At 41.3% G+C, this 15,192-nt stretch overlaps 1 protein-coding gene across 4 annotated transcripts in view; it reads left to right on the top strand.

Annotated features, from left to right (window-relative positions):
- Positions 1 to 15,192, top strand: part of RORA (RAR related orphan receptor A) — a 682,873-nt gene that overhangs the window by 581,649 nt on the left and 86,032 nt on the right. For 2 of the 4 annotated variants that reach the window (XR_013993354.1, XM_081048557.1), the window contains exon 1: positions 13,794 to 14,005. The exons of the other annotated variants lie outside the window; for them this stretch is intronic. Coding sequence is in view for 1 of the 2 variants with exons in the window: in XM_081048557.1 (XP_080904683.1) it covers positions 13,975 to 14,005 (31 nt within the window). In the remaining variant the exon portion in view is untranslated. Of the gene's footprint in view, positions 1 to 13,793; positions 14,006 to 15,192 lie in introns of those variants that run through there. 4 annotated transcript variants of the gene reach the window in all.

Raw genomic sequence — 15,192 nt, 5'->3', positions numbered from 1 at the left:
CACTTATTTGGGGCTGGGAAAGGCCTTTAAAAGTATGTTTGTAACTCCCTGTCATTTTAGAGTTCATGGGTTAATCCATTCTTGATGTCTCAAAGTCATTATCAACCTTAATTATTATGGTGTGTACAGAATGCTGTAATACAGGTTGTCTTCAGTCTCGGCAGGTGTGGCTGGTTGTTTGCCCCTATGTTAAATGGCCCCATGCTGCCATATTTTTTGAGTTCTCATGTCTAACTTTTTATCATTTTTTATCTCTTTCTTCAATATGTATTGTTTCTCCTTTCTCCTGTGAGCAGAACTATCTACTCCTTTCTGCCATGCTTTTCATATATTCTGTAGACTGGAAAATCAGATATCAAGGTTGTCAGAATTGGATCTTACATAGTCTCTGAGTGAATGCCAGAGGAAATTTTTTTTTTTTTTTTAAGCACAGATATGAACTTCAGTTCTTAGAATTTTAGTGTTATCTTTGTGGATCGTTCTTCTTTTCTCCTTCCTTCCTTCTTTCCCTCCTTCCCTGCCTCGCCCCTCCCTCTTTCTTTCCTTCCTTTCTTCCTTTTTCCTTTCTTTTTGTTTTCTTCCATGTCCCATTTCAGAAGGTTTTTGAATGAGAGAGCTGTAATTATGAAAAGTATTATAGCAATTACATATGCTTCTTTGACAGCAGTTCTAATTTAGTATCACTTAGTTAACCATTTGCCTCACCTGTGAATATACTGGAACCTGCACACCTTCTACTATCTTAATAACAATTTTTGGTGCATAAGCAAGGACTTTTTTAACTTCCTTTTTAAAAATATCTCACACAGTGCCTCACCCACAGTCTGCTCCCAGAAAATATCAGATGATTAACTGAGATTTAAAAATAATTATCACACACAAGCTACATACAAATGAAACTTTCTAAGAACTATACTTGTCTTTCATGTTCTGGAAAATGCTTCTGTGCTAATACACCTTGGTTTAAAAAAAAAATCAAGAAACACCAAGTTGAGCATAAATGATAAAAAAAAAAAAATGTGTAAAGGAGCTGAAAATAGACCTCTTCATAGATAGGAATTCCAAATACATTGCAGTTTTCCTATGGGATTATTTTGTTGATGGAGGAATTTGTAGCTCACAATTGGAAACCCTTTAATTCGTTCATTCATTCCAACTATAGTATTTATTGACTGCCTGCTGTGCCCCACCAGGGTTGCATAGGCTTATCAGGTACAATCTCAGGAAACAGGCATTTTGGCCAAAATTTCAAGGTTGCTGTGAGTCAGAGCCCAGTTGTCACATGTTAGAAGCTTTCCCCCAGTTTAAACTGAAAGCTTTAAAGTGAAGCTTAAGTTGTTTTCAAACTAGCCTTGATTCTATTAGAACAATCCCAAATATTTCATGTTCTGAGAAGAAATCTGGAGAAGCCGTGATATAATGGTTTCCTGTTCCCTGACAAGTCATTCAGTAGTCCCATCTAAGCTCATTTAAAATAGCCTGGAAATAATCAGAAGTGATGTGCCTCTGTGGAAAACATTTGGAGGATACCTGTCAGCAAATGATGTTTGAAACCCTAGGTTTAATTTAGACCTGTTGTTAGGCTCCGCATAAGAATTTATGTGTTTAAAAAAATGTAATCTCAAGAAAAGTTAATATAAATGTAAGTTAGGAAAAAAATGAAAGTTTCATATAAAATAATGATTATTGATTGTAAGGTCTTACATATCTGTTCTGCTTTGTAGTTGAATCCAAAAACTTGATATCTCTCCCTCCCCACCATTATCTTGTTTTGTCAGTGAATCATCATGTTTTGCATTTACTAAAGACTAATAATCTTAAATAGCATTCCTTAATCATATCTGATCATCATAATTTTGTAAGGCAATCATATGTATAGATTTTGAGTGATGTAACCATTGTAGGTTTATTGTAGCTTCTTTTCCACTGTATTTTAGCATTTAGTTTATCTTGTTAGCCTTAGTTACACACAGGAGGATTGTGATAATTTTATAGACATTATTGGTTTTTATTACCTTGAAATCTTAAGGGACATAATAGGTCTTTGTAGGAAAACATTTTAGGCAAAATCACAATATGCTTATTAATTTAATTTAATTCTTTGCTTTTTCCAGGAGTGTTTGAAAGGGAAAAAAAAAAAAAAAACTTATTTCCAGTGAGTACAAACTCTGTGTTACTGCAGACTCACTTTTAAACATTCAGAAAATATTTTCAGTTGGAATAGATAAATCATCTATTCTTATGAGGAGATAGTCATAGTATATCGTATACATGATCTTTGATCCTGAAGAGTGTAGCTAGATTGGCAGAGTGATAAAACACCTGCTTCTAAAGTGGAAAATTCTCTTAACTGTTTGGGTTCCCTGAGTACATAACACCAAATACATGAAGAGTTGGTACTATTTGGATGGCTAAGTACACTCACTGTTTGTACTGTTCCTGAGTATATTTCATATTGCTCATAGAGTTATAAACCTCTAGTTGTGTTTCATGAACCATTCCAATCTAATGACTACTGGCTATCAAGAGTGTGCCAGATACTAATGGTTTTCATGTTTATTGTCAACCTTAAAAGTCAACCTTTATTGTCACCCATCAAAAGATGGGTGTTATTTTTCCAATTTTACAGGTGAGAAAACTGAGGCTCAAGGAATATAAGTAAGTTGTCACAGTCACATAGCCGCTAGGTATTAGAGCTGGGATGGGAACTCAAAATTTCCAACTCCAATCCCAGTGTTCTTTCCACCATATGTGCTGCTTTCAAAGAAGTGTTCATTTATTCAAAAACTATTTATCCAACATCTCGTATATGCCAGGCACTGTGCTAAGCCTTAGTGTTACCAGAGATACAAAAGAGAATACGACAGATGTGTTCCCGGCCTCTTAGAGTCCAGAGTCCTGTAAAGAAGACAGAAAGGAGACTAAATGGTTGCACAAAACAGTGTGAAGAATCAGATTTACTGAAAGGGATGGACAGGATGCCTATGGGGAACCCAAAGCTCATCTGATATAGGCTAACAGTTTGGCTAAGACCTCCTGAATACATTTAAACTAAGACTGTAGGATACAGAAAGTGAGGATAGATGAGATAGATAGATAGATAGATAGACAGACAGACAGACAGACAGACAGACAGACAGATAGAGTTTATTCTCATTATTGGTAGATTCTGTGTTTGCAAATTTACCTACTCAATAAAATTTATTGTTAACCCTAAAATCAGACTTGGGCAAGCACAGAGTGTCCTGACACACATTCCCAGCTGAAGTCTGACTCTCTGCCTTCTTGCTTCAGCTCTCATACTGTAAACAAGTGTCCATTTCACAATCTTTTTAGTGCCACATTTTTCTAATTTTTGTTCTTTTTGTTGGTGATCTTGCTGTTTACAATGCTTGCCTCCAAGCATAGTGCTTGAGTCCTGGCTAGTGTTTCTATGTGCAAGTAGGCTGTTCTGTGCCTTATGGAGAAAAACAGATGTTTGATAATCATCATTCAGTGCTGTTGGCTAAGATTGCAATGTTAATGAATCAACAGTATATATCAAATAAGGTGTCTTTAAATAGGAACACACAAGAAAACAAGATTATACACTGATCAGCTGACAAAAATGTTATTATCCTGTTTCCCTGAAAATAAGACCTAACCGAAAAATAAGCCTTAGCATGATTTTTCAGGATGACGTCCCTTGAACATAAGCTCTAATGCGTCTTTTAGAGCAAAAATTAATATAAGACTCAGTCTTCTTTTTGGGGAAACATGGTAGCACAGACTCACAGGAACCCTATACTTCCGTTGGAGACAGTGATCCAGTATTCACTAATTCAGTGATCCCGGTGAGTTTATAGAACATAACACAAATAACAAGAATTGCCAATAGACAGATAAATATCTGACAACACCAAGGGCTCATGAGAATATGGAGCAACTGGAACTCTCATATATTGCTAATAGGAAGGTAAAATGGCAAAACAGCCACCCTGGGAAACCATTTGACATTTCTTATAGTTAAACTTCTATATCCCATATGATCTAGAAGTCTCATTCCTAGATATTTCCCTGAGTAAAATAGCAGCCTTGTTCATACAGAAACCTGTACATGAATTTTCATAGTAACTTTATCTTTGATTACTAAGAGAAGAAAACAACCTAAATGTCCTTCAATTAGGGAACGAATGAACTGTGGAATGGACTATTATTCAACAATAGAAAGTTATCGACATGGTCAAGAACATGGAATATGTCTGAAATGCATTATGCTACATGGAAGAAGCCCGTCAGAAGGCTGCATAATATATTATTCCATTTAAATGATATATTTTAATGGTAAAACTATAGGGATAGAAAAAAGATCTGTGCTTGCCAAGGTTTGGGAAAGGGCAATAAGTTGGCGATAGAGGAATTTGGGCGGAAACAGATGGAACTGTTCCACATTTTGATTGATTTGGTTATGCAATTAAATACCTTTGTCAAAATGCGAAGAACTGTACACTAAAATCTACTATATGTAAATTATATTTTAATGAGATGAAGAAACTGAGATCTGAAGAACGAATCAATATACAATTCTTCCAGTTTACCACAGTAACGTTAGAAAATACCCTTAAGACGGAAAGTACTCCATGTGTTTTGCTATATTTCTATTTGATAAAACACTGTTAGTATAAAATAAATACTATTAGTAATTTATGTTACCCTATGAATTGAGCAGTGGATGATATGAACATATAAAACATATTTTCTCTTGTTTTCTAATGCTTAAATTTAAATGATCCTTACTGGTTTATAGGAAACAGTTTCTTGCTAGTTTTTTGACAAATGGTGAAATCTGCAAACTGTACTATAATTGTAATATGTGTATTATTCATAAGAGGACAAAACTTTTGTTTGATTTGAATTACCCAGTTAAATGGCATGTTAACGTTAGGATAAGAGACAAAACAAGGTAACAGAAAAAATATAGTATCACTTATCTTGCTGTATGTGGTTATTTAACGATGGGCAGCTGTCAGATATGGTTGGTTGATCTGCTCATGTCTTTGGAGATAGAAAAACCTACCTCATGACTTCTTGAGTACCTAGTAACCATTCTAACATTTCCTTTTTTGATTCTTGCATGTTTATAATGGCTTTGCCATATTATCTCTGTCACATTTCAAGGCACAAAGATGTTGTGAATGAAACCACCATTACATTCTAGTTTATGACACTTTCACTGTACAATATTTACCTAGCTTTGGAACAATAGGCAAGTTGGGTTATCAGGGACTATTATTATACTTACGCCTTTGTAACAAATTCAATAATACATAGCAATAGTTTCTCAATAATGTGTAGTTTGCTTACACAAACAATTCACTCTTTCTCACTTGTATTGTGTCATTTAAAAATTACTTTATTGACACTTTACTTAAGATGTGTTGTCAAAACATCTCAAGGCTATGTATGTACTATGGTTTTATATAAATAACAAGGCCATGCATGACTGTAATCAATAAACCTAGATTTTTTTTAAAGGTGCATTGAAAATTAAGTGGCTGTGCTCAAGATTATTATACTATCAAAGCCATTTGTTGGATGGGTAAAACAGGTGAAAGAAATGCTGTATTATATGACATGTTGCAAAAATTATTTATGAAAAGAGTAGCAGTGATACGATTTGGAAAATTAAAAACAATAAATATATCTATCTTGTGCTTCCTCTGTTAAATATCGTGAATTCTGAAATTATCATTTTTTATATTTTTAGCACATTTGTTATTTTGTTTGGTATCTTTTAGAAATGCAGCATTGGCTTTGTAGTTCTTAGTTTCCTTGCAATCCTATCATTCCATTACCAATATTTAAAGTTATTTATTCCAAAATAGGAAAGAATTCCCCTCAAGAGTTAATTTAATGTGTAGCAAGTGTTTCTTAAATGTACTGATGGCAACATTGTATTCAAACAGGATAATTACAACTGTGTACAGTATGTTTCTTCATTAGTAAGTAATTAAATAATTTACTAAATTGTGCAATAATTCATAATGACACATGCTAACCCTTCTCAATTACAGGAGCTAGTGATAAAAGAATTTCTTGCACACATGCCTAAAATTTATTAGAGTGGTAATTTTTGATTCCTGAAGAAGTCTGCTGTTTTCAAAATACTAAGTAGTGCTCAATTTAAAGAAAAACTGATAAAATTTTTAGAGTATTAGCATCATGGTTAAGAGTGCACACCCTAGAATCGGTTTACATAAGTTCTTATGGTTTCACCACTTAATAGCCTTGTGTTCTTGGGCAAGTTACTTAATTTCTCTGTGCCCCAGTTTCCTCGTCTGTAAAAAAGAGAGTTTCAGGTGAATTAAATGTTAAAAGACCATTAAAAGAAGTGCCTGCTGTAAATTAAGTACCAAGGAATTGTTAACCAATAGGATAGATAAAAGCAGCAACAGAAGTAATGATGTATAATTATTGGAAAACCATTTTGATTTTGGAAAATTATCTTTGGGGATAAAAGGCTTAATTGGATACTCAAAATCTAATGTGAATTTTGGAGTCTCTGAATGGAATGCCTAATTTAATCTACCTCCATCTTACAAAATGTAGGAATTGTTTTTAACTCAAGAGAAGAGTATTGTTTGTTTGTTTTTAAATGTGAATCTAGCACATTTAGAAGAATTTAACATTTTTTATTAAAACAGAAAAAAAACATACCCGTGTCTATTCTTGTGTCAGTACTCACAGCATCCTTTCCCAGCACAGGCCTGGACATACATAACACTTGTACTTCTGAGAGCTGAGAATAGCTGAATCCCGTCCTATAACCTGGAGCTTCGATATAAGCATTAAAACCACTATTGACATGTGACACAACTGCCTGAAATGTCAATAGTTATAAAATAAGTATTTCATAATGCAGAATAATTGATTACTTTGCTTGACTTAACAGAAACATATTTTCTCTGTGAAAGCGAAATAATGGCAGCATTTGCTCCTGGAATGCTCCTTGCTGCGAGACTCGGATTTCCCACGTTACTCTGCAGTCCTTAATCATGCATGACAAAAGTAGGGAAAACCATCTGTAACTGTTTATCTTTTCTCCATTATTTGAAAATATATTTTTAAGAGAGTTTTTAAAAAATAAGATACAGCCTATATACGAAGCATCTATATTAATGGAACTGTCTCGGATAATTTTCAGAACTGAAATGGATAAGATACAAAATCAAATAACATTCAATTTATCTTGTTCATCCTAAAATGCTCTGCTTAGCTTTTGCTCTGATGAAATAACACCCATTTCCAGTTTTATTCTTCCTCAGTGTGCTGTGATGTGGAACTCTTTTGCTCTATGCATTTTATTAAGTGTAATTTAACTTTATGACTATCAAACCAACTATTAATCCTTACAATAAGATTATGAAATAGGCAAGCTGCAAAGAGATTTATTTTCTAAAGTACAATTCCCTTCTTCTGCCCTCAATTATTTTTCAAAACTCGTTCTCTAAATTCGTAGCATTTGCCAAGCTCTGTACTAGGCACTTGGAAGGAAAGCGGAAGAAATAGCTACAACCCATATTTTGAGCTTTCTCCCCTCCTTGTCTGTATGTACTTTATGTCACTCTAAACCTTCACTACTCGTTGTTCCTTGAATAAGAAATGCATTTTCTGTTTCTGTATTTTTACCTGTGTTCTGCCCTCCTTCTAAGATGCCCGTTATTCCTTTTTCTATCCACTAAGATTCGATTTGTCCTTCAGGGTCTAGTTCAAATGGTACATCCTCCATGAAGTTCTTCATCTTATAAAGTTGAAGATTAACCTTGCACCAAATAACCTCTCTCTTCCTCTTAGCTTACATAGCACCTTATTTCTGGAACACTTACAGTGTGTGTCACACAATCTACCTTATATTATAAACATTATATTCATTGTCCTACCAGATTGTAAGCTTTTTGCAAGGGGGGGGGTCTGACATCTTAATCTATTTCCTTCTCTCTCCATGTCCTAGCACAGTACAATGTACAGAAGATGTGTATCAAGGTTCATTGAATGGGAACTTGCACTCTCACAGGAAATAAGGTATTAAAAAGCTTGTACTCTTATAAGGAAATTAGACATAAAAAAGTGAGACCATGAGATCCGTTCAACCATGGGGTAATTTAATTTTTACTCATCTTTGTATTCCCAATACTTAGCAGGTGCTTAATAAATGCTTGTTTTATATACGCACATTTCAAAATTGCAGAAAGTTTAGCAAAAGTGCATGCTGATAGTCATTTCAACACATCTTCATTGAGGTCAATAATTTATGCAGACACAGGCTCTGTGTGTACAACAATGTAGGGGCTTGTGGTGAGGTGGTGATGGTATTTCCACTTGTCAGCCCCATTAAGATTCACTCTGTTGGGGCTGGCCCGGTGGCTCAGGCGGTTGGAGCTCTGTGCTCCTAACTCTGAAGGCTGCCGGTTCGATTCCCACATGGGCCAGTGGGCTCTCAACCACAAGGAGGCCAGTTCAACTCCTCGACTCCCGCAAATGATGGTGGACTGTGCCTCCTACAACTAACTGGACTTGGAGTTGAGCTGTACCCTCCACAACTAAGATTGAAAGGACAACAACTTGACTTGGAAAAAGCCAAAGTCCTATTCCCCTTCCCCAATAAAATCTTAAAAAAAAAAAAAAAAAGATTCACTCTGTTGTAACAGCTTTATATGATGTCAGTGGGGTAGTGAATTGGGGGAGGGGTATCACTTTGTGAGGGGTGTAAATGTCTAACTATTAATATAATCTTTTGTACACCTGAAACTAATTTTTTTTAAAAAAAGAATCTCTCCATCCCTTCTTTAAATGGCTTAATTTATTCCTCCCAGTGACCCTACCAGGCTCCAGTACCCCTCTTTCTCAAGTGAGGAAACAAAGGTTTGCTCAAGGTCACTCAGTGACTGAGATGAAGGTTGGTTTTGAGCCCAGCTTTGCCCGATGCTTGAGATCATCCTGCTCTTCCACGAAGTTCAATGAAACAAAGGAAGCTCCTTAGAGAAGCAAGGGGACAGGGTGCAGCAGGGAGAAAGGGATGAAGGTGTTCCTGAGAAGTGGATGGGACCTGACCCTGAGGATAGTAATGGGATGTGTGAGTTGCGGGAGCGTTTTGAAGCCTGTTCCCATTCTTTCATTCCACAGACAAGGGGCCTGGTGTCCTCACAGGTGCAGTGACTTGCCCCAGGGGACATAGCAGCAAGTGTGAGACGTGAACTCAGGGCTCTAGGTTCTGAATCCATTTCTGGTTCTCATAATCCTTTAACTAAAAAATCACCACTTCCTGGATGGCCTGTTGCACTGGCAGCTATAGGAGAAGGGTGAGGACACCTCATGGGAACACAAGGTACAAAAGTCCCTCTGGTCTCTGGCATGCACCTCCTTCCTTGCTCCCTTGGCAGGTGTGTGTGTGTGTGTGTGTGTGTGTGTGTGTGTGTGTGTGTGTAGTGAGGCACCTGCTACCCACCTTTTCTATGGAGGTTGCTCAGGTCTGTATGCCTGTGAACTTTACCCTTTCTCTCACTGTGATGGTTACAAAACATCTGCCAGTTCTTGAATTTCCTAATAGATGTATGAGATATGTGGTTCCAGAAATCTCAGAATTCCTTCACCATTGTCTCAGTTCAGCCAAATCTTTCACGTCCAACGTCCCATTCCACTAAAAGCCACACTAATGATTTGCAGCTATGTATCAACTGGGACGGGCAAAGTGCTGGGCAAACGTCTTTTCAATGGGCACCTAGACACTGCCTTCCTTTAAGAATGTTCAGACTGACTCAGGGAACTGACTTCTCTGTAGGGTTTTCAGAGCCAAGGTCAGCTGATTAGTGAGCCTCTCAAGATCAGGGCTAGTGTCTTGCTCTTGTTTGATTCTCCAGTACAGTGCCAGGCACATCATAGGAATTCAGTAAATGTGCTTGATAATGTGAAGTGTGTGTGCGTGAAATTGAAAATGTCGCTCACCACCAAAATACAGTGTGTTTCCCCATATTTCATGGACTATGTATATGTATACCTGCATGTACCTTTAAGTCTCCATCGTTTAGGTTGGTACAAAAGTAATTGTGGTTTTTGCAACTTTTAACCTTTTAAATGCAATGACTTCTGCACCAACCTAACATATTTGGTTTAAAATCATGACTAAAACAGGTAAGCTATGTTAATGTGTTCATCCCCTTCCCCTAACACTCATAAATACCTGTGGTGTCCGGGTCTCGCCAGTATTATTCAACTTATAGATGTTCCTTTATGAGACTGTCTCCTTCCCGACTCAAAATTAAGCAAGTCTGTTATATATCGCAGGTAAGTTTGTGCTTTCTCTGTAACTTCCCAAGTAGTCTTGCTTAGAACGCTCTGCGTCTGACCCTGTTTGGTCGGTCCGAGACCTGATCGCCTGGCTCTGTGTTGGTCAGAATGGCCCCAGTCCTACAGATCACAGTGCAATGGTGGCTAAGGATGCAGCTGAATCAGGCTGCCTACGACCACATTAACCTTTTGCTGATCCCTTTCTTGTTCAGCTGGAAAGAAATTAATTGAATTAGCAAGCTGACACACACTGGAGAGAGAGAATCAGGGCCTGGGTGAGACAGAACCACAGAGCCAAAATCCTTTCTCTCACGTGCATCACCAAACTTTGAAATCATCTTTGTACTAGGAGCCACTTGCCAACTCAGGATAAATTTGCTAACCCATTGGTTTGCCATTCTTCCCAGTAGTACTATATGTGTCATTCAGGGTGGTATTACCATGAGATCAGACCTCTCATAAAGTCAAGTATCTTTTCTTTACTTCACCTCTGAAAGTGGGAAGATTGGCACCGATCTACTGGTTATACTCCAGTCTAGGTCCCTGATGAAATGCAGCAGCCTTTTTTCATAGGCATTTGGAACAACCTGGCATCAGAAGTGTCTCTCCACTTCCTTGCTGGAGTCCCTCCACTCCATTTCCGATGTGAAACCAGTATATAGGGACACCATGTGGGTTTGTGACTGTCTCTAAAGGACTCTGAGTTGCATTACATGTGTTTATACCTAAGTATGCAGTATGCTTTCTTTTTCTGAAATTAGACAACAGAAACATTTCAGTTGAGAATTAATGTATAACATTATAACATAATCCCATTCATGGTAAAGAATTCCCACCCTGTTTAATTATTTCCATGTAAGCAATAGTCTTTTTTTTTTTTTAGAACACTTGGTAAAAAAACTTTTTAATGGAAAGAGTATATTGCTTAACACTGTTTTCTCCCATAGTAGGTATTCCATAGCATTTGTTTAATATAACCCAAATAATTTATTCCTGCATTTTAAGGTATAGTTGGTTGAAGTTTGCACTGAAATGTGCAACATTTGTGGCTCTAATTTGGTAGTATCGAAGGGACATACGGATTTGTTCATTCCTGACTGATTTATTTAATTGAGAACTTAACATTCTGTAGAAAATTTGCATTTCAAGAGGATTTTTTTTTTTCACTTTCAAAGTTTCAGGAGAGCTTTGTGTTAATGTAAAGAGCAATAATATACCCTGGATTAAAAGCTGAAGACATTTAATAGTCATGTTTACAAATAGCATCTATCCACACAGGAAGGTTAAGACTTAATATCTGCAATTCTGTTGCTCATTAGTTGTAGGATGAGAATGAAATACATTTCTAAATGGCAAGGTCAATATTGCATTATCTGGAAAATGTCTTTGTTGAATAAGTGTGTAAATATTTCAAATAAATATTATGAGATTAGCTATCTATTGGGGACATACCTATAGGATGAATGATTTGACTACTTGTAATTGCAGGAGCACATGTCATGTTACATGTTCCCGATTACTGATTTCGTTTAAAATGGTCTGGACATAAATACCGATTACTAGTAATATAAGGTTATTTACCTTGGAGTCTGACAGGCAGACTAGAGCTAAAGGATTTGGTCATTTTCAAAGCATTCTTTTCTAAAGAGGGATACTGTTTTAAAATAACATTGTGAATTTTCAGAGTGTGTATCTGGATTCATTTGCAATGAGTATGGAAGCCTCTGATGTTTTCCCATCCTTTAACAGTACGAAGGAAAGAAAATTATCCCTGGGATCTACCTACAGGGTAGCTGGGCTTTACCCTTCCTTGTTAAAATCGTTAGCACGAGGGACATCAAGAACCAAACACGAGTGTGTATGACGTGTCAGCGTAACTGCGGGGTGTTGCCTCGCTGCGAGATACAGTTGCATCATGGGAACGTGGTGTGATTTAATTTCATAATTGTAAACATCACAGTGGGTATGGTTGATTCATTTGAAAGTCTTGTCCACTTCGCTATGGCTGGACAGCTGAGTTAACATGGGTAGGTCTTGGCTTCACACTTTTATAATTTCTTTTCTTATTTTTGTGGTTTTATTTGGGAAAAAAATTCTAGAGGAAAAACTATTGACTTTAGCTGAAATCAACGTTTTATAAAGCTTTGGCTTAATTTAAGTACGATGAAATTTTTTGACCTTCTAAATCAAAGGGCTGTGAATTTTGCCTTGAAAGAGGGAGGGGGGCAATGTATGATCCTGGTTTTCTACAGTGCTGATTGTCTAAGTGTGTTTTAAATTACGGCCCAACTCGGGGGCAAGGAAAACTCAGTTATGTGGAAAGAATGGCAGGACTCTCCTTGTTTAATCACCATGAATGCAACAACTAATAATCATATAATATTTTGAGTTGTAAGAGGAAACAGACCATCATAAAAGAAAGAACTGACGGAATAGTATGTATGCAAACTTGGCTTCTGATAATTTTTTGTTATGCTCAACACTACCGACAAGCCTGCAGAAATTTTAAATAACGCAGACTCTGGCAATGTAGCACCTGAACTTCACTGTAAAGATTCATCTGATAGTAATATCATGATTTAAGACCAGTAACAAGGATTAATCAACTTAAAAGTTTGGAGGGAATTGAATCTTGGTTGCAAGTTAAAATTCACAACGTTGACCTTTAGAGGTCGTTTTTTTGTCCCCCGCCCAAACTACCACAACGTCTCATTTTTAGGGTGTGAAAACTAGAGCCTTTTCCACGTGTAGATGGGTTCTCGGGAGATAATGCTGTGCATCGAGGAGCCTGTCAATTTAGTGGCACACATCGGCTGGCGGCTGTTCATTTAGGTGTTTCACATGGAGTTTGCTGCTCTTCCAAAGTGGAGAAGCAGGTGTAAAGCAGGACATTAGTTGTTGGTGTGATGAGGATTACCAACGCCTGGGTGGGCGGATTTCCTTCCCCTTGCCCAGGCCGAGTCCTAAGGAAAGACTTAGGAGGCACTTATCTAACCCCCCGGGTGGTCCCGATGGCTGCGTCCTCCCCGGATCTGGAGGGGGCTTACCTTCCCAATAGAGCTGAGGTGCTCTGGGGAGTGGGTAAGGACTGACTATGGACCCTCCGACCAAACGCCTCTTTTCCGCCAACGAGTCGGAGCATTTCACACCCCTGGGGGCTCTGGGAAGGGAGCGGGAGAGTGCGGTTGGGTTTTGCGCCGCTGGCCCCTCGGGCTGGGGGAGAAAGCGGTCAGATGCGAGTGGCGCGGGGCGCTGAGCACAGAGAGCGCCTGGCGGCCACAGGTGCTCGGGGAGAGGCAGGGGCTGGGGGCGCGCAGGGCAGCGCCTCCCGGGGTGCGCCCGCCGAGCCGCCGCCGCTCACCTGCCCGCGGGGGCGGGGCGGGGCGGGCGGGGCGCTGGGGTGCGCCTGCCGCCCGCCTCCCGCCTCCCGCCTCCCGCCCGGGGAGGAAGCGGAGGGGCGCGGTGTAAACAGAGCGGCGGCCGTGATGTCAGCCGGTCACATGGAGCCTCTTATGGCTCGGGATGGCTCTCGGCGGGCGGGCAGCTGCTGCAGCTGCTGCTGTGGCTCGGGCGGCGGCGGCGCGGCGGCGGCAGAGGGGGCTCCGGGGTCGGACCATCCGCTCTCCCTGCGCTCTCTGCACCGCGGCTTAAATGATGTATTTTGTGATCGCAGCGATGAAAGGTGAGCCCGGGCGCCCCGCCGGGGCCGGGTGGGCTGCTGCTCCGGGGGGCGGGGAGGCGGGCGCGCAGGGGGAGGGGTGGGCGCGCCTGCCCGAGCGCACGTACCGCCCGCGGCTGGCGGCCGGAGCCCGCCGGGCCTCGGGGCCCACGCGGCGGCGCCACCTGAGCCCGGCCGCGGGGTCTGCCCGCCTCCTGTTGGGGGCAAAGGCGCACCGGCCGGAGCTCCCTCTGCCGCCCCCTCTGGCCCCTGTCAGTCGCCGGGGTCTGCCCGGCACCCGGCGGGGCTCCCGGAAGAAACTTTGTCGCGAGTCGCTGCGCTTCTGGAAGGGAGGGGAGGGTTTGGGGGAGTTCGGAGGAAGCCAGGGGCGCCGGCGGCGGGTCCCCGGGGCCCACACCCCGACCAGCTCCGGCCTACACAGGGAAGGCGCCGCGGCCCGGTCGGGCCGTGCGTGCGTGGGGACACGATGTCATCCCTGGAGACTGGTCAGCGCTCAGGCCTTGCGCCCTCCCGCCCTGGCGGCCCAGCGGCCCGCAGCGGCCGCCCGCCCGCCCGAGTAGTGCGGCCCGTCCGCACCGCTTCCCGCCGCGGCCACTTCCGAAAGTGCCCGGGCCCGAGCTAGACGGGTGGCTTCAGCGTGCCAAGACGCCCTCGGCGGCCACCCGCAGCCGCCGCGCACCCCCCCTTGATACTTGAGGTTGTGGATTTGCAGCGAGCGGTAGAGGGTAGACGGCATTGAGGGTCGAGCGGCGCGGGTTAGTCGCGGTCAAGACTTGCCTCCCGGCCTTCTGCTCCGACCAGGGTTCCTTAGCCAGGCTGGTGGCAGGATGGCACGGGGCGCTGGGTGAAGAGAGGAGTAGCTCGAGGTCCTCCCAGGTGAGGGGGAAAGTAACCAGGACAAGTCAGGAAAGTTTGTAATGGGAAAGCCAAAGTTTTGAGGTGCGCAGGAAGTGGCCAGTGGGGCCAGGAGAAACCGAGACCCGCTCCTAGGACTGTTGCAAACAGCCCCCGAGAAATTCGGCGCGCAGCACGCTGCCCCTCGTGCGCCAGCAGGTTTCTCGGGTTAGATAATCCGCCCCAGCAACCCGGCCGCTGGGAGTGCGGATTTAGAGCCCCATCTGTTTGCGGCGGACGGGGCTCCCCTAATGGGCCGCGTGTTTGCAGACCCAGGCCGTCCTGCGGGGTCTGCC

The sequence above is a fragment of the Rhinolophus hipposideros genome, assembly GCF_964194185.1.
Source record: "Rhinolophus hipposideros genome assembly, chromosome: 5".
Classification (NCBI taxonomy): Eukaryota; Metazoa; Chordata; class Mammalia; order Chiroptera; family Rhinolophidae; genus Rhinolophus; species Rhinolophus hipposideros.
This window is presented reverse-complemented; position numbering and strand designations above follow the sequence as displayed.